This window comes from Neofelis nebulosa, chromosome 6 (genome assembly GCF_028018385.1).
Source record: "Neofelis nebulosa isolate mNeoNeb1 chromosome 6, mNeoNeb1.pri, whole genome shotgun sequence".
NCBI lineage: Eukaryota > Metazoa > Chordata > Mammalia > Carnivora > Felidae > Neofelis > Neofelis nebulosa.
The window spans coordinates 38,519,485-38,544,553 of NC_080787.1; the positions used below are offsets into that span (position 1 = coordinate 38,519,485).

At 44.0% G+C, this 25,069-nt stretch overlaps 2 protein-coding genes across 4 annotated transcripts in view; one reads left to right on the plus strand and one right to left on the minus strand.

The window, feature by feature from the left end:
- The window catches only part of KCTD20 (potassium channel tetramerization domain containing 20), a 38,453-nt gene extending 23,053 nt beyond the window's left edge, over positions 1-15,400 (plus strand). Inside the window, exons 3-8 of one of the 2 annotated variants that reach the window (XM_058733735.1) lie at positions 2,454-2,727; positions 5,764-5,866; positions 6,225-6,345; positions 7,853-8,050; positions 10,070-10,180; positions 11,480-15,400. In XM_058733735.1, the coding sequence (XP_058589718.1) occupies positions 2,454-2,727; positions 5,764-5,866; positions 6,225-6,345; positions 7,853-8,050; positions 10,070-10,180; positions 11,480-11,772 (1,100 nt within the window). In that variant the 3' untranslated portion in view covers positions 11,773-15,400. The remainder of the gene's footprint in view (positions 1-2,453; positions 2,728-5,763; positions 5,867-6,224; positions 6,346-7,852; positions 8,051-10,069; positions 10,181-11,479) is intronic. The other variant, XM_058733736.1, reaches the window with a different exon arrangement.
- A 3,426-nt stretch (positions 15,401-18,826) lies between these two features.
- The window catches only part of STK38 (serine/threonine kinase 38), a 42,054-nt gene continuing 35,811 nt past the window's right edge, over positions 18,827-25,069 (minus strand). For both annotated transcript variants that reach the window (XM_058733732.1, XM_058733733.1), the window contains exons 10-14: positions 24,171-24,288; positions 22,769-22,892; positions 22,483-22,578; positions 21,321-21,415; positions 18,827-20,844 (exon numbers count right to left, since the gene is read on the minus strand). In XM_058733732.1, coding sequence (XP_058589715.1) covers positions 20,714-20,844; positions 21,321-21,415; positions 22,483-22,578; positions 22,769-22,892; positions 24,171-24,288 — 564 coding nt within the window. In that variant the 3' untranslated portion in view covers positions 18,827-20,713. The remainder of the gene's footprint in view (positions 20,845-21,320; positions 21,416-22,482; positions 22,579-22,768; positions 22,893-24,170; positions 24,289-25,069) is intronic.

Sequence of the window (25,069 nt, forward strand, 5' to 3'; positions counted from 1 at the left end):
GTGATCAGTCCAGCATATCTAATGTGGCAATGATAGTATAAGAAAGATTGTCTTGGATTCCGAGTCAGAAGACACATTCAAATTCTAGCTCTGCTACTATCATCTGTAACCTTGGATGAGCTGCTTAATCTTTCTGAGCCCTGCTTTCTTAATCTGGAAGACAGGGATATTAATGATCTTCTTACTTCATGAGACCAAAAGACTTTTTAGTTATTGGACGTGCAGGCTCTTGATAAACTGTTAGGTTCTTCTTAATTTTTAATAAAGACAGTGGCAACACTAATAATATCAGTTACAGTTTATTGAGCATTCACTGTGCTAGGAACTTTACATACATTTTTTTTTTTTTCAATACAGGGTGGCAAATCTAGACCACTGCCTATTTTTGCAAATAAAAATTTTAAATAACAGCCATCATGTTTACATGATGCCTATTTGTTTACATATGGTCTTTGGCTCCTTTCCTGCTACAGTGACAGAGACCATGACCCACAAAACCCAAAATATTTACCTTCTGGCCTTTACAGAAAGTTTGCTGATCTCTGCTTAGATTAATCCTTGTACAGATGAGAAAAGTGAGGCTTCAGAAGCTTAGAAAACTTGTTCCGGTTCACAATGCTGGGAGTTAGGGGACTGGGATTTGAACTTGTGTCTTTCTGACCAGGGCTGTGCTCTTCTACATGTTTTAGCTGCCAGAGGAGCAGAGTGTGCCTGCCATCCTAGAGTGTACCGTCAGGGAGAATTTGTGCAGTGAGTTTCTTTTCCTACTCACCCATTTATGCTGGGTGCAACTTGAGGTGTCCTTCAGGAATCAGCCCGAGTTAAATTGCTTCATTGTTGGGAGGGGGTGCAGGGGAGAGGGCAGCGGGCGGGGAGGGAATCGAGCATTCTAAAATCTGAATTTGTGGTGTAGGTACCTACTTTCAGTTTTTAGAACAGCGCTTTGAATGTGAAAGCCTGTCTTGGTGATTAAAGTGTTCTCTTGTTGTAAGCTTGCCTATGGATTTTGTGGAAGCTTGGCTCTTGGTATGCAGACACAGGGCCACATTGAAAATTTGTCAAAAGCTGTAGGACGTGAATCCTCAATAGGTTTTTGGTCTAGATTTTGGTTTCCTTTTCTCTAGAAGCAAATGGAGTGGGGGTGGGGGGAGTGAGTGTTCTCTAAGTCACAATTTATTTGGTTATCTAAGTGCCCAAAGTCAGACTCATTTCCCAGAGTTCATGGGCAGTAATCATGTTCGTGAATTATTGTGTACAAACTTAAAGTACGTGAGGAATGGGAGATTTGGAGGGAAAAAAAAGATTTGAAGAAAATGTAGAAAAGTGTTAATTTGTCAAATCTAGGTGTCAGGATATGCATATTGTTAACTCTGTGCTTTGGTATGTTTGAATTTTTTCCTTAAAAAACTTTTTTTTAACTTAAAATATATTAGGAGAACTGCCAATTTAAAAGAATCCTATGGCAATCCTTTATAAATACTTTCCCCTGATTGTCTTCTATGTACATCCAGATTTCAGCTACAGCATTTAGTTTTAAGCCTTTTTTTGCATGATACAGTATTAACACACTTTGAAGTGCTCTCACATACTTTATTTCAGTTGATAAAATAATCCTGTGAGGGAGGTGGCGTGAACATTATTTTCATTTTACAGAAATGAACAAGGTTTGGAAAATTAAATTACTTAAAATGACTCTTTGGTGATATTAGGATAGAAAACTGAGGTTCTGGGAATGAATCCTAACCCAAGGCCACTTGCAGTGGAACCTTTCTGCTGAGGGCAAGGCTTGCCTTTACAAAAAATGGTGTTGGCAATGTTAGGATTCTTCTGTGCATAGTGAAAATGCATTTTTATGTGAATTTCTAGCAAAAGTAATGCATTAGACAATTAGAGACTATCATCCCTTCTGGGAAGTAAAATTTAGAAACATTTAGGAATTTTTGAATGTGGAAAATGAAATAGTTCCTGCACACAGAGGCAGCAGTTTCCTTAAAAAAAAAAAAAAAGAAAAAACAGGAAATATAAGAGTATTATTTAGAACTAGAAGTGGAAACGGAAGTAAAAAGTGATTGCCTCTGTGAAACAAGACAGGGGAGGGCACGGAGTGTGGTAGGGCCTTGCTGGTTGTCCACAGAAATTCTTGAGTGTTTAAATTTTTTTAAGCCATGCACATAGTTTACTTTAAAAAATTTTAACCATTTTATTATAAAATGGGCATTATTGCCTTCATTCTCTCCTCCCCAACATACAAACCTGGAGAAAAGCTCAGGGTGATCCAATATGAGTTTCTAGTTTATTTTTCTTTGATTTGTTCGAGGCAAGAATTTTTTGCTTGTGAACACCTAAAAATGGGGGGTGGGGGGTAAGTTGGTTTTTTAAAGAAGAGCAGTTTTATTTCCCCCCCAAGCCTTTTTGCTGTCATGTTATTTTGGTTTGTTTGTATGATCTTTTAGACCTTTCACTTGACTATGCCTCTCAGCCAGCAAATCTCCAGTTCCCTCACATAATGCCACTTCCCGAAGACATCAAAGGCTCCTGCTTCCAAAATGGGAATAAGCGGAACCATGAACCCTTTATGGCTCCAGAACGATTTGGAAACAGCACTGTGGGCTTTGGCAGTAACGTTCATTCCCAGGCGCCAGAGAAAGTGACACTTCTTGTAGATGGCACACGTTTTGTTGTGAATCCACAAATTTTCACTGCTCATCCGGATACCATGTTGGGAAGGTAATTGATGATAATTTCCTTCCAAATCCACTCTGTTCTCTATGAATAGAAATACCTGCTCTTTATCTTGCACTAGAATGAGGAAAAGAAGCACTGATTGCTTATTTTTCTACCTTCATACTTTTATGAGACAGGGAGGGCAAGCTTGTAAAACACCTTATATCTGTTGATGATTTGGGGGATGTACTTAATTTCTTTACAAAGCCAGTATAGTAAAATGAGCCCCCACAACTACCTGAGCAGTCAGAACTGTGGAAAATAATCTGCTGAGTAGCATTCCTTAGTCCTCGATAAACTCACTCTAAAGCAGAAGTCAGAGACCTGATTTCTATTACCCCATAGTTTGTATACCTCACATAAGTAATAATCTTCTGAGTTCCACGTCAAAGATCTAGAGTTAAGGTGAGATCTAAGTTGTTGTTTTTTTTCTTTTGCCTTTTAATAAAAGAATTAGACATGGGTTCCACATGACATAAGAACAAAGGCATTTTACTAAAGAGCATTTCACCTGCCATCCATTGCCCATTATGCTTGGCAGGAGGATTATGCTGTCGTTTTCTAATGTCTCCATCACTATTCAAGTTTTCCAAAGCCAAATCTTTATATCTGGCTCTTTCGTTGTTTCGTGATTGAGCTCTCTTTTCTTCATGTTCCATCCTCTGTGCTGCTTTTAGACTGTAGTCTTACCATCTACTGCCTCCAGCATTTTAGGGTTAGAGTTTAGGAAATGGAAAGAGCCTGCCAAGGAGGAGCACTGTCCAGAAAGTATTCTTGGAGCCTGGGCTGGGAGTGAGGAGATTCTCTTTCTGGCCAACCACAGACCTTAACATGAGGAAGAGCAGATTGGGATAGGAGTAAAAACAATAACTTGTATGTATACACACAAACACTTGGCTTTTGAGGGTTTTTATCTACTTCGAAGTAGATCTTATTTAAAGATCTAACCTCACTCAGGACTTTGATTTAGAAATCAAAATGGACCATACTCATTTGTTGAGTTTTAGGCTAAATGGAATCCAGCTATTCAAATATATTTATATTTGAACATATACATAGAGATTCATGATGAACCATTTTTAATCAGAATCAAACTTGTATATTTCTCAGACATCTGAATTAAGACTAAACTAGGACATTAAAACATTTTCCAAATTGGCCCTATAGTTTATCAGACTTGACTTCCTGTCCTCGGTCTTGGTATCACTACACTATTGCACCCCCCTCCCCCGCTTCAAAGTCAGCATTAGCCTCAACACAGGCTGCTCTTTGAGGTAGATTGGCTCTGAAAACAGTGACCAAGAGAAGCAAGCAAGCATTTTCTGGGTAATAGATTAATAGACTCTTGGGTGACGCCCTTTGAATCTAGGAATGAGTTGTCCCATGACAAGAGAGTCTGATTCTTTATCTGGGTGGTTCATCAGCTGAGTCAGCTGAAGTTATCTGTTCTGAGAGTTGCTTGGGTTTGCTCTGTCCTGAGGTTATATACCGTGTGCATAAGCCTAGGCAGTGAGCTTACAGGTGTGGGCCAGTAGTCACAAGGGGACAAGCTGAGAGATTGCGAATGGATTAACATTAATCCATGTCACTACCAGATAGAGAACTCTGAGCTTAGGTTCCGCTGATGATACTTGGGGGACGGGGAGGGGGGGTGGATTACATGGCATGTTGACTATTTTGATTCATAGCTGTCTTGGCTAAACTTCAGCCAGAATGTTCCAGAAAAATGTCAGCATTCTTTGAAGACACTTATCAAGATGGATTTCTTCTGTATGGTATAGTGGTTTGAAAAGCATGTTATTTGGAGTCTTTTTCAGACCTTTGAAAAGCAGCCAATTTAGGGTGGCGGATAACAGTTTTGAACGTTGAACATAGGGGTTCCCAGCAGATTCAGGAAGGAAGTGGCAGTGAGGCCCAATTGGAAACTTAAGTCGGGCTGGCTGAAGATCCCGACTGTCTGCCTTGTCCCTCACTCTGGTTTCCCATTCCATAACTCAGATGTACAGTGGGAGTGGTGGAAGTCGTGAGGCCAGTTTTACTGGAGGGAGGAAGGATGGGAAAAGAGTAAGAAAAAGGAAGATCTCGGGGCGCCTGGGTGGCGCAGTCGGTTGAGCGTCCGACTTCAGCCAGGTCACGATCTCAAGGTCCGTGAGTTCGAGCCCCGCGTCGGGCTCTGGGCTGATGGCTCGGAGCCTGGAGCCTGTTTCCGATTCTGTGTCTCCATCTCTCTCTGCCCCTCCCCCGTTCATGCTCTGTCTCTCTCTGTCCCAAAAATAAATAAAAAACGTTGAAAAAATAAATTTAAAAAAAAAAGAAAAAGGAAGATCTCCCTGTGCCCTCATGACTGCTGAGTTCATGCGCAGAGCAGACCCCTCTGAACTATGTCAAACCACTGATGAGCCTAGTATCTACCATCCCTGCCTAGTTGACCTGAAGTTCCCATCATTAGAGCTACTCCTCGGATGGAAGAGGGGCGTTTCCCCAGAACTCCAGCATTAAAAAAATGTATCAGGAAAGGGAGAACATTAACATCTACACCTAGCGCTCTGGATTCATCTGTCACATTAGATGTTTGAACAGCAAAACTCCGAAATACTGAGGACTGGCATACTAGATAATGCTAATTGAGGGAGGAAAAGAACAGGAAGGGTCAGGAGCGTGAGACCCCCTGTCTTCTTGAGCTGCCAGTTTATAGGTGGGTTCCTCGGTGGTGGGGAGGGCTTGAGAGGCAACCCTCACACACTCCAGAGATTTTCCAACTTGATTTGCTGTCCCAGAAGCACCACAGGTGAACCTGGAGGACTTGCTGCTTCATTTCTCCTTTGCTCAAATGCTGAAAGCAATTGCTGCCACCTTTTCTGTCTGGAGGGAGCTTCTTAATAGGGATTGGATCCCACCACTGTGTGTTTAATTTATGAGTTCTTAAACTATGGGAACATGGAATGGAGTCTTACTGAATGAGGTGTCAGGGGGTCAGCCTCCTCTGTGAAGAATCCAGCTGGACTGCAGAAGGTAACATTGTTGCCTGGTATCTTTCAGAATGTTTGGACCAGGAAGAGAGTACAACTTCACTCGGCCCAATGAGAAAGGAGAGTATGAGATTGCTGAAGGAATCAGTGCAACTGTATTTCGAACCGTGCTGGTGTGTAGGAGCCTTTTTGTTACCTCCTCTTCCCCAGGGGCAGGCACAGACTCAAGTCAGAAGACTTGAGGTCTCCATCAGATTGTTAACTGACTTTCGGTCTGTAGTTCCATTATTGCCCTTCCCTCTTTATTTTCTATTGTGGTAACTTTTAAGTACTTCTTGCCTGTCAGGTATCAAGTTGGGATTAAACATGCCAGGAGAGCCAGGAGCCACTTGGCCATCTGATAAGTCATCCAGCTTGGTGGTAGTTCTAGTATCCTATCAGTTTAACAGAACCAGGAATCAATAGGGGGTTGAGGAAGTAAGTTTTCGTCTTATTCTTCGCCTTCATTTCTTATTTTTAATCTGTTTACAGGATTATTACAAAACTGGTATCATTAATTGTCCAGATGGCATCTCTATTCCAGACCTTAGAGATACATGTGATTATCTCTGCATAAACTTTGACTTCAACACTATCCGATGTCAAGATCTGAGTGAGTACAGGAGCACTCCCAGCTCCATTTGAGCCGCTGAACTTTGAGTTTGCTTGAAATTGACTGGTAACTTTTTGTTAGTAGAGTTTCAAGCCTAAATTGAAAATCATCTGCCAGGCAGGTATTGTGATACTAACCCATTCCCTCTCTCATGCTTCAAAGCACTGTGAGGAAGTAAACAAAAGAGAACAATGTGTTGGGTTCTAAATCTAGCTTGTCAAGTGAGTCATCAAGCTAATTGCTTCCCCTCCTAGGACCTGGTGTCTCAGTTCTTTAATAAATAAGGATACTGATTCTTGGACATGAGTGAGCCTTTCCTCATAAAGTCAAACAGCATAAATTGGCTGGGTTCTTCTTAGAATTATTTTTATCATTATTTTTTTTTTAATTTTTAAAATTTCTTTTAATGTTTTTTACTTACTTTTGAGAGAGAGAACATAAGCAGGGGGAGGAAGAGAAAGAGGGGGGAGACACAGAATCCAAAGCGGGTTCCAGGCTCTGACCTGTCAGCGCAGAGCCCGATGAGGGGTTCAAACTCACAGACTGTGAGATCATGACCTGAGCCGAAGTCATATGCTTTAACCCGCTGAGCCATCCAGGTGCCCCTTAATGTTTGTTTATTTTGAGACAGAGAGCAAGTGAGGGAGCGGCAGAGAGAGGGGGAGAGAGAAAGAATCCCAAGCAGGGCTGGACTCAGGGCTTGATCTCATGGAGCATGAGATCATGACCTGAGCTGAAATCAAGAGTCAGATGCTTAACCAACTGAGCCACCCAGGTGCCCTATTTTTATTATTGTTATTGTTTACTAATAGCTTTATAGCTGTGAACTTGCTTAATTCTTACAACAGTTAGCCCTGAAAGCCAGGTGATAACCCCATGTAACAAATGAGAAGACTGAGAAATTAGCATGTTCAAAGCTCTAAGCATTAAAGCTGGGATTAGAACTGATTGACTGCAAATGCCATTTTCTTATCATCTCCTAGCCTTCCTGAAGTTATTTTAAAAACTATTCTTTGAGGTTCATGATACATTTCCCTGCATACTCCATGAAGTTCTCTAGACTTGTGGTTTCCCTACTGAGTTTAGCACACAGAGCAAGTCCCTTGGTGTCATTAAACTTAGATTATTCCTCTTCTGTGGTACTGTAACTCCATGAAATTGGGGTCCAGAGCATCTTGAGAAGAGGTACTACAGTCCTCCCCAGACAGCAGTTGTATCTCTTGTAGAATTAATGTTTATGGTTTGACTTGTACAGCTAATAAAACCGCACTTGTTCAGAATGCTCAGGGATTATTGAGCATGAGAAAGTTAAAGAGTAATGGAATGTGAAACATTTAACAAAATCAGTTTAATTAGCACTTCAGAGCAAGAAACAATTTCTGCCTTTAAAATGGGCCACCTCTCTGGAACTTATCAGTGACAACAGCCATTACCTCATAGTCTTTTTCACTCCGGTAATCTCTGCGCTTGGGCAGATAGGACGTTCACCTGCATTTTCTCTCCCCAGGCGCTTTACTGCATGAACTGTCTAATGATGGTGCTCACAAGCAGTTTGACCACTACCTCGAAGAGTTGATCTTGCCCATCATGGTGGGCTGTGCCAAGAAAGGGGAGCGAGAGTGCCACATCGTCGTGCTGACGGATGAGGATTCTGTGGACTGGGATGAAGACCACCCCCCTCCCATGGGGGAGGAATATTCCCAAAGTAGGAGCCCCCTGCACGGTGTAGATGTTTTCAGCGGGAAACATGCTGCCCAGAGTAACAGCTGCATCCTGTAACCAGCATGACTGTCACTGTTAAGCTGGCAGTGAGCACACTCACCTGGTGCAGTCTAGTGATGCACATCTAACTTTTATGTGGCTTGTATGACATTGTTATTCCTCCCACTCCTGCCCCCGATGTCTGATACTGTGGCAGTGTGGTGGCGATACCGAGGCCATTAATTGGTGGTGTCATTCTTCTCTCCATTTGTGTCATTTTTAAACCCTTTAAAAAACTTTTTTTAACGTTTGTTTTTGAGAGAGACAGAGCATGAGCAGGGGAGGGACAGAGAGAGATAAGGAGACACAGAATCTGAAGCGGGCTCCAGGCTCTGAGCTATCAGCACAGAGCCCGACACGGGGGCTGAAACTCACAAACCACGAGATCATGATTTAAGCCAAAGTCTGATGCTTAACTGACTGAGCCACCCAGGCGCTCCAAATCCTTTTGAATTGGTAATAGTTCAGAAAGTACAAAAGGTTATACATTGAAAAGTCTTGATCCCATCCCTGCCTCATCTACCCAGTTTTCCTTCTCAGTTTCTTTTATATCTTCCCAGGTGTATTCAGTGCACGACCAATTACATACATGATTTTTCCTTTTTTTTTTTTTTTTTTTTTTTTTCAAATAATACCCTATTCTACAGACTGTCCAGTACCATATCTTAACATAAAAACCTTCCGTGATCTTTTTTTATGGCTGTATGGTATTCTACTGCATGGCTGTGCCATAATTGATTTAACTAGCTGTGTTGTTGATTTAAGCTATAAATTATAAATGATGCTGCAATAAATATCCTTTTAAACATAGTCTTTTCACACACATGTATCTCTATGGAATGATAGTCCTAAAGGGGCACCCGGCTGGTTCAGTTAGTAGAGCCTGCAACCCCCTCATCTCAGAGTTAAGTTCAAGCCCCATGTTGGGGTATAGGGATTACTTAAAAAAATAAAATCTTTATTAAAAAAGTTTCCTAGGGCGCCTGGGTGGCGCAGTCGGTTAAGCGTCCGACTTCAGCCAGGTCACGATCTCGCGGTCCGTGAGTTCGAGCCCCGCGTCAGGCTCTGGGCTGATGGCTCAGAGCCTGGAGCCTGTTTCCGTTCTGTGTCTCCCTCTCTCTCTGTCCCTCCCCCGTTCATGCTCTGTCTCTCTCTGTCCCAAAAATAAATAAAAAAAAAAAAAAAAAAAAGTTTCCTAGAAATGGAATTTCTGTGCCAAAGCTTTGTTCCTTTATAATTTTGGTAGATGCTGCCAAAGTTTCCTCCACAAAGGTTAAACCATCTCAAAACAACATGTGACAGGTTTCCCACACCCTCAACAAAACAGCGTTTTATTAAACTTTCATCTTTGCCACTCTGATAGGTAAAAAATAGCCTCTCATTTGAATGTTTCAATCTGCATTTCTCATTTCATGATCAAGACTCACCATCTTTTCGTTTTAAAGAGCCATTTTAATTTCCTCTTCTGTAACTTTATTTGTGCCTTTTGCCCATTTCAGAATGGATTGTTAGTCTTTTACTTAGTGATTTGTGAAAGCTCTGTGACCACTCTTTATATATTAAGGAAATCAGCCCTTTGTAATAAGAGTTGCAGATAGTTTTCCCAGTTGGTTATCTTTTTAGTTGTGTTACTGGTGATTTGGCTACGCAGCAGTGTTTTGGGTTTTCTTATGTAGTTGAATATATCAGTTTTTATTTTGTGGCTTCTGGCTTTTATGCCGTACCCAGAAAGGTCTTCCACACCCTGAGACTATAAAAATTTCTCACGTGGTTTCTTTCTTAGGTTTGATCTATTAACATTTAATCTGTGATCCAACTGGATTTTTTTTCTTTTTTTCTTTTTTTTTTTTTTTTTTGGCGTTAGTGTCAGATATATCTTTCATTAGTCTGATTCTCTTAGCTCATCCCCCTCCTCTTTTGGAAGTCTTCACTCCGTGACTAACCCAGTTTTTCTTTTTTCCAGTTCTTTATAGCTCCAAGCTCTATAGATTCTTCAAATATATTGAGAATCGTGATGTCGCTAAAACAGTGTTAAAGGAGCGGGGCCTGAAAAACATTCGCATTGGAATTGAAGGTAATAAACATCCCAATTAGTATACAGCTTGCTTGGCTTATGGAGCAGGTTGTATCTATGGGCACAGCTTAGGTCCTTAAAACTCAGCTTCCAGAGGACCTAGAGAATAGGCACATATGAAAACCACATTCCTACCCCTTTGAAGGATTCCTGTTTTTTTGTTTGCCCTTATGTTTCCTTTTCATGTTGTATCTAGTTGTAAATGCTTTAAAACTGCTGCAGGAAGAAGTTCCACCTTAACTGTTTGGGACAAAGAGCAGTGAGGACTAAGGACACTGGTGGGCTCACCAAGTGCGAGGGCCATTCCTCCAGGTCTTGGTGAGGATCTTTTTGGGATCTGGAAGGGTCCTTCTGAAAACTATAGCTTGGAGACTCAAAATTTTAATTTTTTCCACCACATACCTTGGAGGAAGGTCTGTATGTGTTGATAGAACTGCTTTAAATGATCTTGAGCAATGACTCCCAACCGGTGGTCTCATGGAGGGGTCTTAGACACTGATTCTTAGAGAATGCTGAAGCTATTCTGGTCACACCTCCACGAGTGTTTTTTTAATCTCGCTGTCTCAGTCTTGCCCACAGAGCCCATCAGATCTTCACTGTGTCTGACTTAGGTTGGAATTTCAAGTTGGAAGAGATTTTTGAGATCTGTTAAATCTCTTTCCACTGTGTCATTCTTTGGTAACTGGAAACTCCCGGAACAAGGTGATAAGGATTACTCCATTTCCCAGAGAAGCCCATCCACTGTTCTACCATTAGAATATTTTTCTAGTAGATCTAGTAGATCACTTCCTCTGTCTTCTGTCTTCTTTCTAGTTCTAGCCTCTGAAGCTACCTTGAGTAAGATTTCTCCCGTTTCCATGTGATAGCCTTTCGGATTTTTTAGGCAACATTCCTGTTTTTTCCTTGAGGCTACACATTACACACCTTCTTAACTGCTTCTCTTACAGCGTGTTCTCTATCCAGTAGAATTAGAGGACTGGAGTTAGCCATGGCCTAGAAAGACTTCTCTGGTATTGCTGCCAGGAACTAACAGCTTCTGAAATTGTGCACCCTGCCATTAGAAGGGATAGAATTTTTACTTCCTTTCTAAGGGATAAGACCTATTCACCCGGATAGATGGGAAGTGCGCCTGTAGGTGACTGGGAGTGGCAGAGCATGGTCAGGGGTCATTTCCCCAGTAGTTTTCATGCACAGTCTTTGAATTTGGGAGACACTTGATGTGGTTAGGGAAGGGAAAGTATGGAAGCTGGAGTGAGCAATTTGCTGGAGTCATGGGAATGGCCTTTTGCTTTATTTCAGGTTATCCTACCTGTAAAGAAAAAATTAAGAGAAGACCTGGTGGCCGATCTGAAGTAATCTATAATTATGTGCAGCGCCCCTTTATCCAGATGTCATGGGAAAAGGAAGAAGGGAAGAGTCGCCACGTGGATTTCCAGTGTGTCCGAAGCAAATCCCTCACTAATCTGGTGGCTGCTGGAGAAGATGTCTTAGAGGACCAGGAGATATTAATGCACCACCCACCCCAAGTGGATGAACTTGACCGGCTGAATGCCCCACTTTCTCAGATGGCTTCTAATGACTTTCAAGATTAGGGCCAGCTGTGGACCTACCCCTCTTCGGAGCACTTCTCTGTCCAGAATGTCCACAGCCAGTCCTCCCATGGTTTGTCTCACCCTGAATAGGAGACATGCTTCTCCATCGTCTCCCTTTCTCCCACAAATAACCTGTGTCCTTTTCATTACTGAGAAATCTGTGCCTCCGGCAGGGGATGAAAAGCACTCACTGGTAAATAAGCTACCAGCTTGGCAGTGGCTCTGGTAACTTGAAAATTTGGGGTCTGGTGCTGTTTACTCAGTCTTTGCATAACTGCAAAAAGCAGGAAAGGAAGTCAAGACTCCTGTTGCCTCCTGTTCATCAAAGCAGTCCTCATCCTTTACACTTTGTTCTTGGCTTTTGTTTTGTTTGTTTTATACCAGGCGAAATGAATTACTGAGCAGCAAAGGGACCAGACTTTAAGAAGAGACAATCTCTGGCTTCCACAACCAGGTACTAATGGGATTCTTATTCAGGATTTAATGAAGATGCCATTCCTGGTGGCCTCTGTGCCCAGATTGCATCCGGAAGACCTAGGCTGTCATCAAAATGTCCAAAAGGAAATTTCTTAAAGAGTTTAAGTTCAGCTTTGTTTTTCATTAATGTGACGAATAATTCAAAACCATACAGATTCTTTGACAGGAACTCTAGTAATAGCGGAACAGTGTTTATGAAACCTTTTTAGGCTCAAGGTTTTTGAGCCAACACAAATCAATTATTTGGAATGAAATTCACAACTGAAGTACAAGAACCTCTCCAAATCAGGCCACTTTGATCATCCTGTCTCGGAATCTGGTGTGAAGCCTTTAGGTCTTCACCCTAGGGCAGCACATTGCTATGGGTGTGGCTGGGAAACCTCAGTCGATATGGTTTAAAGGTTTTCAAGAGATGAGCAGAAATTTCTCACAAGTGCTTAGTTTCTCAACAGAGACTTCTAAAAGCTCCAGGGAAGGGGACATTTGGGGTGAAGCTGAGTGCGGAAACATCACCTCACAGGCTTTGTCCCAACGCAGGATTTTTCTTTGTATGTTCTTTTCATACTGTGGAATTCTTTTGGATATCAGGATATTTGTTTTTGAAGTAGCCAGTTACACAGCTCACACTGCGTAAAGAAACCGTACTACTGTCATCCCCAAAGGAAGGATGAGTTGAAGGGATATTACACCTAGTAATTTTGTTTGATCTGTCGACTCTTGTGTTAATAATGCATTGGTGTAGGACAACCGAGATCACTCCCCCCAAGTACTAAACCATTTTCCCTTATGTCCCCATGGCTATTAGCAGAGCTAAATTTCAAGTCTAGAGCCAGATGTTAAGTGTCTGGGGATAATTTGTCATTTTGTGGTAAAGGTGGTCTTCTTATCACCTACCCAGAACCTTTACTCATCACAAATTTCAAAGAGGTACATAGTTTCCTTAACATCTTTAAGATAATGTGACTAGTTTTCTTAAATTCCATTCCCATAAGATACCATAGGACAAGTTAGTGGATTCCTTTTTTTTTTTTTTTTTTTTTTTTTTTTTTTTACTGTTTATTTTTTTGAGAGAGACAGAGACAATGCACGTCGTTGGGGCAGAGAGAGAGGGAGACACAGAATCTGAAGCAGGCTCCAGGCTCTGAGCTGTCAGCACAGAGCCTGACATGGGGCTCGAACTCACAAGCTGTGAGATCATGACCTGAGCCGAAGTCGGATGCTCAAACTACTGAGCCACCCAGGTGCCCCAGTGGATTCCATTTTATGACTGCCCTAGTCCTAGTCCTCCAAAAGTAAAGTCAGATGGATGTCAAAAGCTGCTCTTTCCAGGCTTGAAGAACAAGAATGTTCTTAAGAAGTGTGTTGTCTTGTGCATGTGACCGGCAACACAGTGGAAATCAATGCTCTGTTCATTACTCGTAAAGAAGTAGAAGTAAGGGGTTAAACTGAGCCATCTCCCACCTACAGAGTTCTTCTGACTACCACTGGCATCCAGTTTGTAAGGCTGATGGCAAGGGTTAAAGTTTAGGATTAGTGTTTTTTGTAGCCAGAGGTTACTTTTAGGTCTGTGAAACTCATGGACTCATTTGTCAGGTTTGGCTTTAACCTTACCAGCCCTACACTCATACCCACTAATTGACCAGCCCAGATAATTGTTTAATGGTGCTTTATGCTTATCAGTTGACTTCCGTGCCATCACAGAGGAAGTTAGAATTAACTGTGTGGTCTGGTAAGTATAACTTCTGTTGTACATCTTATGTATTAACATTTAAGTACAAACATGCCACAGCTAATACTCTAAAACTCATTAGTTCTTGCTTAGGTAAAAAGCCAGGTATGAAAGTATGGCATGTACTTAATAACACTTTGTTCTATGTAAATGATTAGTTTCCTCAGGCTTTCAAGAAGTAGTTCTTTTTTCCTCCCCAGACTGGGTTCATGTGCATTTGGCCCCAACCCATAGGGTGAGTGAGCTAGAAACCTGTATAGGCAAATCTGCCAGTGTCCCTAGATGATGGTGACAAAGGGAAAAGTGGGGCTCACAGGTCCCTTCTTGTGGAGAGGGAGGTTTCTTCTGCACCCCCACCCTCCCAGTCTGGAGCTCAGCATCACTATAGTTTGGTGGCTCCCCTTAGCCATAGCTGCTTGTTCCTGGGGCCAGGACATTCCATAATGGCAGGACCATGCAGTCCCCATGGGGACGGTGGCTGGGTTGCCGTCATTCCCTTCAGAGTTCGTTAATGGCCAGCTGGGTAAGAGGTATTTCTAATAAAGGTGGAACTCAGGTTTGGTGTTTTGTTTTGTTGTTTTTTTCTTTTTCTAAGTGCCTAAATAAGTAAGCCAGGCTGTTTATACAGAACCATCTTCAAAATAAGATGGTTTTGCTCAGACTGTCTTACTCAGAGGTATCTCAAGCCAAGATAAACCTGAATTTGAGGTTTAGAATCTGAGTTTGTTAATGCATCATTATCATGTATCGTTAACTAGGAAACATTTGGCATTGAGCTGGAGAGTGGGCAAAGAATGTTAACATGTGTCTGGTGAGATTACTTAACGGTTTCTCCAAAGTGGAGGGAAAGTATCAGAAAAAATGACAGCAAAAATGGTAAGGAAGCTAGAAAGTAGCTAGACTGACTGCACAATTTGTAACAGCCAGTATTATTTTAAGCTAAATTCCAAGAAACCAATGTGATATCTAATGTATACAAGTCTATGAAAATACTGTGGCATAAGCCCAGGAAGGATGGATGTATTTGCAGAAAACAATCAGAGCACAGGCTTTTTAACTCAAATTGTCAAAGTGTGATATGGAGTCTTTTTTTTTTTTTCTGTCAATAGAAAGTTAAGAATCAAGGGATTTTAGTAATTTATTCAATGCCACTTCTTGCCATTATTTTGAGATTGTTAAAATGGGCATACGAGTTCAGAAAGGGAACCTGATGCCTTCACTGGTAGAGACGGAGCCGCATTCGTGCTGTGGGTGGGATCACCTCTGCGGAAGAACAGTATGTTTTCTCTTAAAGGCAAGATGCTTATAGGTTTTACCTCTTTACTTTGTATTTACTTTGAAAGTTGCACTTGTTCACCTACCAGTGTTTACGAAATACTGTATTTGGGATGCTTTTTCTATAATAAAATATTATCATTTGTGTTCATGTTGTTTTTTAGCAGAAAATAAAGTTGGAAGTCAAGATATTAAAGGGACTGAAAGAAGTAGCACCTTGACTGCCCAGAACAGAGCCTCTTCCTTTCCTGTGGGGCTGTCTGTGTGTGCCTTTCCCACCCTATTTCTTTGTAACTCCGAGGTTTCCAGAACCCTAATAGTCTGCCTTCTTGAATCCCTGGTTAACTGGAATTCAAGACCTCCTGAATCCTCAAATCCAACCAAGTAGGACCCCCCACAAAGCCAAATGTAAGTTTGAAAGGCGAGAGAACTCCCAGACTTTTATGCTCTGGTTTTGGTTTAAAGCAAGTGAGGAACCATGGCGGGAATGAAAGGTCCCCTGGAAGCACTGCTGTAGAGCTGCTGGTTTCTCCTTTGGTCTCTGTGGTTTGGCCTGACTCTAGTCCGGTGTCTACTCAGAATTTCCTCAGCTCACTTAGCCTGGGAGCTTACTGGTGGTAAAACTAAAAGTGGGGCTAAAGCCAGCCCCTCCCTAGCAGGGCTGCCTTCATTGGCACAGAGGTTAAGAACATGCTCTGAAGACGTGGCCTGTTGGGTATATTCTGTGTCAAACACTGCAGGACAACAGGGACACGATGATCTGGAGACACTCTTCAAGGGGGTTTTGTAATTGTGTGGGGAAAACCTCTGTGAGCAGTCCAGGTGGCTCAGGAAACCCAGAAGGATGGAGTAGCCAGTATTTACCATGAGGAGACTTCACGAGAGGATTGTAGAAGTGACACGTGAACCAAAGCGTGAAGAATGAAAATCGTCGTTTTGGATCCATGAATGTGCAGAGGGGAGGCAGTCCAGGCCAACTCAACCATATGAGCAAAGGTGAATTGATAATAGGGAAGATGGGGTGATGCAGAGATGAAGCCAGAGTAAGGCAGGACTCTTTCTGCCTCAAAGATGTCTGGTCTCATTTATAAGAACTATTAGGAGCCCTAAAGGGTTTTATGTAGGAGAATGACATGATCAGACTTGAAATTTGAAAGAATTTCTTTGGCAGCAGAGAGGGCAGTGGGCTTGAAAGGGGAAGGACCAGGGACAAAGGTCAGCTAAGAGGCCACTGCAGCACATTCAGTAAGAAATCGTGAAGACACTGCTAGGATGGATGGCTGCATCCAGAGTTGTGCATGTTTACTGATGGGCGCGGTGTAAGACGTTTCCTGCGGAGGGGCGCCTGGGTGCCTCAGATGGATGGTTAAGGGTCTGGCTCCTGATTTTGGCCCAGATCCTGATTTCACAGTTTATGAGCTCAAAGCCTCCACATCAGGCTCTGAGCTGACAGTGCAGAGCCTGCTTGGGATCCCCTCTCCCTCCTCTGGGCGTGTGCGCACACTCACTCTCAAAAATAAACAACACAACGGAGGTAAGAGGAGCTCCTTTGGATGGCTTTCGTTTGAGCCTGCATGAGGCCTTCCAGACTGTGGTGTCTAGTGTCACCTGACTCCATGGTCTAGGGCTCCGGGGAGGAGTCCAGGAAGTCTTGCCCACTTTGAAGACATTCACCGCAGAAATGGCAGCCGAAGTCACAGGGTCGGGGAGATCACCGAGATCACACAAGTAAGAAGGCAAAGGCATTGCTCGGAGGAGCACCAGCATTTAAGTGGTAGCAGAAGAAATACCAAGAAGGAAGTCAGGTCGGAGCAGAGGTTGGTTTTTGTTTTAAGAGTATGTGTGCAGCAGGTTGGTCAAGACGAGGACTGAAGGGAAGTCAATGGATATGGCTGTCAGGACACCAGTAACAGGAGAAATGACTATAAAAATGAAGACTAGCAGGTTTCACGCACAGGATAATTAATACATGTTTCCCATGAGGGGCAGAAGTGAGGGGAGTGAGTTGAAGCAGGAGAGGGAAATGGGGAAGCGACAAAGGCCACTGCAGTGTTCGTGAAGGAACACCGGCTCCACACCTCTGCCACACTACAAGCCCACACCTGCCGGCCTCCAAAATCCCAGACCGCTCACTCGCATCCGCCAAGTCACTGCTGGCTAACCTCATCGGGGAGCTTCGCTCCGCTCCCCAGCACCGCCAGGTCGGCTTAACTGGACTGTTACACCACCACTAACGTAGCGGCTTCACAGCTGACGCCGCTTGCTCTCAAGCCACTTGGTGGGAATTCTCAAACCGCTCTGCGGTTCAGAACCATGGCAGGCTCCCTGGCGCATTCCCACAGGGCCCAGTACTGTGCTCTGTATATTATGGATGCCTCACTGTTACCTGGGCAAGATGTTTTTCTTTGCAAATATGCCCGAAAAAGCATCATGGAGGTGGTTAAGTCAGTGGTGGCTCTTACAGCTCATTCCAGGAAAATACCATTCACTGAATCCTTTCAGAGTTCCAGAAAAAACACCATTTGGGTTAGACACAGAGGGCCAGGAGTGACACAAACAGGAGAAAGTGAAACCTAAATAGGCTTTCCAAGCAAACAATTCAGAGAAGGGGCATTGGCAGTTGATGGCAGAGGATCCCTACTATGCCAGATAGGGGAGTCTTGAAACCGCAATCTGCTATTCGGAGCCTGAATGTTAACCCCAGAGGAACTCCTCCATAGTTAACTTTTCAAAGTAATTCTAAAAGAAACAGCTCCTGGCTGGTCAGTCGTTAAGAGCAGCCGACTCCCGATCTCAGGTTTGTGAGTCCAAGCCCCACACTGGGTGTGGAGCCTACTTTTAAAAAATGAAAAAAGAAAAACCGGTACTGAAGAGAATCCTGATGCACTCCTGAATCAAGAGGAGACTGAATGCTGACGGTATTCAGTTTCACTTCAGTATGCCATACAGTTCAAGTCCTGTCTTCTAACTCCCCCTACGGGAGCAGGAAACGGAACTATCTGTGAACAGGACCAACATTGAGCCAATGGTTCCCAACATGTCTCTTGAAACCCGTACGCTTTGCAAAGACAATACACATTGTGGCTGCAGTTCTGACGCCGGATGGCCTTTGCTTTCCCACCTCTTTCTGGGGCTCCTTTCCCTAAGCCAGAGGGGGACCCAACAGGACTCCTGCCCCGGTGGACCTGGAGGGCCGAGAAGCCCCATCCCAGGAGGCTGTGAGGTTCCGGTCGACCCCAGGCGGGGTAAACAGCTTGTACAAAGGACCCGCCAACTGACGGCACTTTTGTCAGCGGCTCTGCCCTCGGCCTAGCTGCAGGGGGAGAGCCCACCCTGCAGCCCTGCAGCCGGTGGGAAGAACAGACGCTCAGGGTCAACAGAGGAGCGGCTCTCACACAAACACCGATTCAGAAGACGTGTTCTCAGCGAACGCGAAAGCAGGTCCCAGCCTCCCCGAGACAGAAAACCACTCTGCCTGCATATGCAGTGGTCCGCAGACAAAGGGGCTGGAAGAAGCCACCAGCACTCTGCCCCTTAGAGTCACAAGCCTCACTTGCTTTAAAACACATCAGGTTCACGGTGTTTTCTCACACAGTTTTATTCAGAAGTTTAAAATGTGGGCATTTTCCCCTAAAACAAACCATCCCCTGCCACTCCCCACACACCATCACCACTCCTGTTAACTTCTCTTGAGCGTGCTTACCACACATACTTGCAAAACACCTGGGGATCAAAACGTCAACTATTGGGTAATACAAAGGAACTACCAAGTTACACAAAAGAATCTCATTTACTTCCTTGTCACTAACAGACCACGAATGAAAGATTAAGGGGCAAACATTACCTTCATCCAAAGTTAATACTTCCCTATATTCCTTTTTTTTCTTCCTCTAAGACATTAAAACCCAAAGCAGTTTCATTTACTACTGTAACTCTGATATTACCCCATTTTTCTTTGCTGAATGGCTGAGCTAGGACACACTGTCAAGTTGATCCTAACCTCAAGCCTAGCAGAAAGCAGACTCCCAGTTGTAGCTTGGCCATGATGCTTTGCAACAGGCAAAATTACCACACAGGTGCAAATGATGCTTGAAGAGTTATCAAAAATTTTAAAATAATGCATTAAAATGGAGCCTCCACATTTTTCTGACGCAGCAAAATTCCTCTAAAGGTGGTGGCAGCTGTGAAAGAAAAGGCACTTTGTGCTAAAATTCAGAGGGTCTCTCGTGAGAATGCCACAGCAGAGAGGCCTGGTCAGCCAGAGCTGCAGGCTACCCTTTGGGTGGAGAGGCGCATCCCCCAGGAAGGCATCTGCAAAGGAAAAATTCGTAATCATGATTCCAAGGCAAAATGGTTACTTAAATCGGAGAGGAGAAATACCGAGAGAGAAGACAAAACACGGCTGCATCAAGGACTGAGGAGTGAACTTTACACAGATTCGTAGGCTGGCTCTGCACTTTCTAGGGGGCGGGTTCCTTCACTTCCAAGGAGGTTCCAGAGACCAAGCAGGAGCAGCACCTTAGCCAAGAGAGGTTCCAGGCTTCCTGCCTCTGCCCGGACTCTCCCTGCTGTGTTCCCAGGAAGGAACCGAGTTCCTGCTGGCAGCGCCTGTGGCTATCGCTGGTCCACGACAACGTCCGTCTTAGGGATTTTCTGATACGGCCTTGAAGAGACACTGAAGGTTTTCCACGTGATCTGGGACTCCTTGGCAAGGCCCCGTGGCTTCTGGGCCTTCTGAAAGCAGTGAGAGATGGAGCTAGTATCCCCCATCAACACTCAGAAAAGCAGCTTGAGTATTTTAGATGGGCAGGAGGAGAGAAATCACTGGATTGCGGGTCTTTATGCTAGTACCATAAATAAAGTGCACCGTGAATGGTGGCTACCCAAGCCACTCGCCCGAGGCCGAGGTATGGGGAGAAGCCCCCCACCACCCCCTCAGAGGACGGTGGGGCGTCTCCTCAGCCAGAGTGCTGGCTGCTGAGGCTTTCGTTATTGCTTTATTTCCTTAGTACTATGGAGCTTTTAGCTGTAAAGGAAAAGAAATACTTGGTGGGCTTGGCAGAAAGCGTGTCTGTCACAAAAATCACAGAAATTGGCTGATATTCAGTAAGTACGTGTTACAATCTCAATAATGTTTGATGATGGCTGTTTTTTCTCCTTCATTCTGATGAACTTAGGAAAACGAGTTTTTTAAAACCTCTATCAAATTGGCTCACGATGCTTCTGAAGAAGCAGCACAGCTGTTTATGGCCGATGCAGTAGAAATGGTCGTCTTTGTTCTACAGGTTTTCGGATGCATTACGGAAGAGACTCCACTTACTATCGCATTTCAGGAGTTTACCATGACACACCGGTGGGTTCCGGAAACTTCTTGGAAACTCTTTCAAAAGAGCATGTGAGAGGAAAACCGCAATGTTGTACAAAGAACTCCGCTCCATTTAGGGTTCTAGTTCAAGGATACTATTTTGCTGCTTTCATGTAGGAAGGTATTGCCCCCCGAGCCGTCAGGCCCTCAAAGCGCTTGTATGTGTAATTGATGAAGACCCAGTCTTTGTTCTTGTAGTCAGTCTCAGGGTGATTACTTGTAGCCACTGGGAAAGAAATAGATGTGAGAATTGATTCACTGCCTCACCCGAATGGACTACTCAGTACTGAAGACATGACATTCTGAAGAAGATACCACAGTTTCTATTTGGGAAACATTGTTTTTCACTCTGCGAACTGCCTGCGTTTGCTTGCCTATGTTCTTTGAACCTCCTATTTTTCACGGATACTTTAAAAGTTGTATTTTCCCACTTCTGTCATTTCAGGTTATCTAACCTTTAATTTAACAAATAAAAACCAAAGAACAAACCTGTGTGATTTACCCATCCAGTTCAAACATGGGAGTTTGTATTCAGTCTCCATTCGACACGGTGTCACTGCTGCCCAGCATTAGCACTGGAAAACTACTCGCAAAGAACCGAAAGAACGGACGTTCCTCTACCTGACTTGTAAACACAACCCCAAAATGGGAGCGGAAATTATGTACCTATGAGGCAGCAGGAGGCAGTGTTGGTGATATTACCTGTTGGCTTAAGGATATCAGACTCCGGAAACTCATCGAAGTTTGAGGTATCATCGATGCTTTTGATTTCAATAGATATTGCAGCAGGTCTCTCTCTGCCAAGAACAGACATGTCAAAAATGACTGTGGTCAGTAATCACGCGCATCACTGCTGATTAAGTCTTTCTCCAAAAAAGCCCTCTGGTCGGGGCGCTGATAGCACAGAGCCTGCTTGGGATTCTCTCTCTTGCTCTCTGTCTGCCCCTCCCCGGCCTGTGCTCGCTCACTCGCTCGCTCTCAAAATAAATAAACTTAAAAAGCCCCTGGGTCTGACGTGGGAGGACTATCCGCTGGCAGGCAGCATTTACTTTCTCTGAAAAGCTCGCGACACCGAGCGACCACGCCACCTGACCGCATCCAAACCAAATGAAAAAATACAAATAACAATTTTTCACAGCTGGGAAGAAGGACAAAAATAGTGAGAAAAATGAAAATCTAAACTTAATGCACTCCCCTCAAGGCCTGCCCTGTCTGTAAAAAAGGCAAGTAAACCTCTGGGTGCTCCCTCACGAAAGGCTCTGCGCCTCCTTCTACCAGAGGTTGTCAACAAAGAGAGTGGCTGAGGCAGAGGTAAAACTTACAGGAATGTAAGTCAGAACACAATCACGAGAGATGACGTCTTCGCCTTCTGTCTGGCAACCAACCAACCTGAGTAAGAAGGTCGGACGGCAGCAGGCGGTGCAGGCTGTTGCTGCCACTGGCTGTGCTCCGCAACCGCCACCGTGGCCCCGTCCACCTCCCTCCCCACCCCCATCCTTCTTCCACTTTCTTCCCTACCTCCCTGTGCGTGGGGACAGCCCTGCTGGTGGCCCCCTGGTATAGAGAAGCTGGTGTGTTCTAGGTGAAAGCAAGGGCAACGTGCTTCTTAGGTGCTCCCTTCACCATGGAACCCGAAGTTCACTTCACTCTGGAAATAACTGCTGGCTTCCCCATACCCCACGCCACACGGCTGACAGGAAGCCCCAACTCCCAATCCTCACCGCGAACAAAGACAAGAAAAGACCCTGAATCTCTGAGCAGCTCTCTTCCCTTACGTGACTTACCAATAACAGTGTTTCTAAATTACCATTAAACAAATTACAGACTTTCTAAAATAATCCCAAAAACTTTTATATGGATATACCTGATATGTTCCCAGTCAACGCCTTCAAAAAAAGAGTTACTTTTGATTTCCTCAACTCCAGGGGCTCCAATTCTATGTTCCCACTCACAGCAGAATCTGGAAAACACAGAGGCCTTTCAGCATACCTCAAGTAATCTCTTTGGAAAAAGAAAAAGAACGCCCCCCTCCCCCCCATTTTAAACAGAGGGATGGGAGAGAGCAGGGGGCAGACCCAGGTAATAATTTAAGTTTAAAAATATGAATTCATTCATGTCAAAAAGCCTGGGTGGGAGGTGTTCTCTAATACCTCAAAATTAGATCCTTGGCTTTCTCAGAAATAGGAACTTCTGGAGGAAAAGTCAAAGTTTCTTTCCAGTTCATCACCTTCTTATATGTCTCTTGAGGGGTCTCAGAACAGAAAGGTGGGTAGCCTGTAATAAAAAAAGCACTTCAGAGCTTTTACATCCCAGAACTTTGAATCCACCTGACAGTATTCTCCTTAAGATGATTCTATATATCTTCAACCCTCCATGACACGCACAAGATTTCCACTCATTCCAGAAAACATCTGAACTAATTTTTCATTCTCCCCCAAACTCCTAAACTCAAAGTGAGTTTGTGCTTCTGGTACCACAAAAGGAGTCGGCTCAGAGCTGAAGTTGGGAAAAGAAGGGAGGACACACAGAGGCTGCACACATGGAAACCACTGCGCCCAAAGAAGAGAGGAAAGGGTGGAACATCATTAAGAAATGACTCCGTTCTAGGAATATCCTTACGCGGGTAAAGTGCCAAACAAGTTGGTAAGAAAAAAAACAGGGAGGCGCCTGGATGGCTCAATCCGTTAAGCGTCCGACTTCGGCTCAGGTCATGATCTCGCAGTTGGTGGGTTCGAGCCCCACGTCGGGCTCTGAGCTGACAGCTCAGAGCCTGGAGCCTGCTTTGGATTCTGTATTTCCCTCTCTCTCTCCCCTCCCCCGCTTGTGCTCTGTCTCTGTCTCAGAAATAAACAAACATAAAAAGAAAAAAAAAAACCACAGGCTTTAAAAGTGACCACCATGCCTCTTACTGAGAACTACAGGCAAGAGGATAAATACTCTCATACCATATTACTCCGCGTGCCCTCCACACAGATTACATCTGCCTCCACCGGCATCCATCCAGTGTCTCCAGAGACAACGCCGCCAGAGGCCACACTAGTCACCCACAGAATCACTCAGTGCAGCCACGATACACTTACTCTTCTAGTGCTCTCGGGCATATGACCACTCCACCCCCCGCCGACCAGAGTGTCCCCCAAATACCCAGACACACCATCCAAATAAGAGGGAGAGAGATCAGAGGATTCCATGCTTTGAAGGCTTAGAGAAAGGAAGGGGACAGCAAATAAGTAAAGAGTATGTGAGGCAATGCCCAGTTAAAGTTCCCTGCATACAACGAATGTTTAACAAATGTCAGTGACTGAAAGAGCTGCCAGATGGAGAGGATGAAAATGCAGAATGGATAAATGATCAGCAAAGCAACCGCAGGATGCCAGCAGGCCAGAGAATATACTTGGCGATTTGACGGCCAAGCTTTCTGCCTAGGAAACTTCACGTTGAAAGACAAGAGGGGAGAAGTGCTTAGACCACCCCTAATCGAAACAGTCTATTATCAGTATGCGACTCAACCCTGGCTGCACAGAGAAAGCCCCCTGAAAGCATGCAACTTACCGATAAGCATCTCGTACATGATCACGCCGAGCGACCACCAATCACAGAGTTTGTTGTACCCGGTCTGCATGAACACCTCAGGAGCAATGTAGTCAGGAGTGCCTACTGTGGAGAAAGCCTGAAACAGGTAGCACGCATCAGGGGGGCTCAGCAGGCAGGAGGGTGCCCAGAGTTCTGCTCCAGAGACCAAAGGTTTCAAGCACCATCTACGGCTACCCCCAAACTAACTGCACAGGATGGCCCAGGAGCTTCATGGCAAGTCTGATTTGCCAGAGCACTTCCAAAATGAACAGTGAGGCGAGAGACCATTCCCAAATACAGCCAAAGCCCACAGTCCACCAGGACACAGGATCCATGTTCACTAGTACCGTAAGTGACTGAGTACCCAGAGAATGCCAGGCTCTGTACTTAAATGCTTATGAGCCTATTTAGTCCTGACACAACTCGGTAAAGAGGACTTTAGTAGTCCAACTTTGCAGATACAAAAAATCTAACTCCCAAAGCAGCTTTGTTCACAGGCTCAGAACTAGTTAAGTGGCAGAGCTCAGTGTGCAAATTTAGTACCTTGTCTAAATCCTCCCTCTTTCTACCACCAACATTCCTCGATTTGACAAAATCATAAAGGGAAGCTTTATTATCTATCACAAGCTAGTCATATCCTATAGGTTAGAGATTTACATCAATTTACCAAACTTACTTATTTATGTAAATAGTTCTTAGGGGAAATTTTTCTAAATTCAAGTAATCTACTGTCATATACAAGGACTACAATACTAGGGGGAAGTTACACTCAGAGCCTTCCACTGTGCTCAGAATTTGAGAGTTTACAACACAGAAGACTCAGATTTATCTAAGTGCTTCTGATATTATAGTACTTTTTTTTTTTTTTTAACATTTAT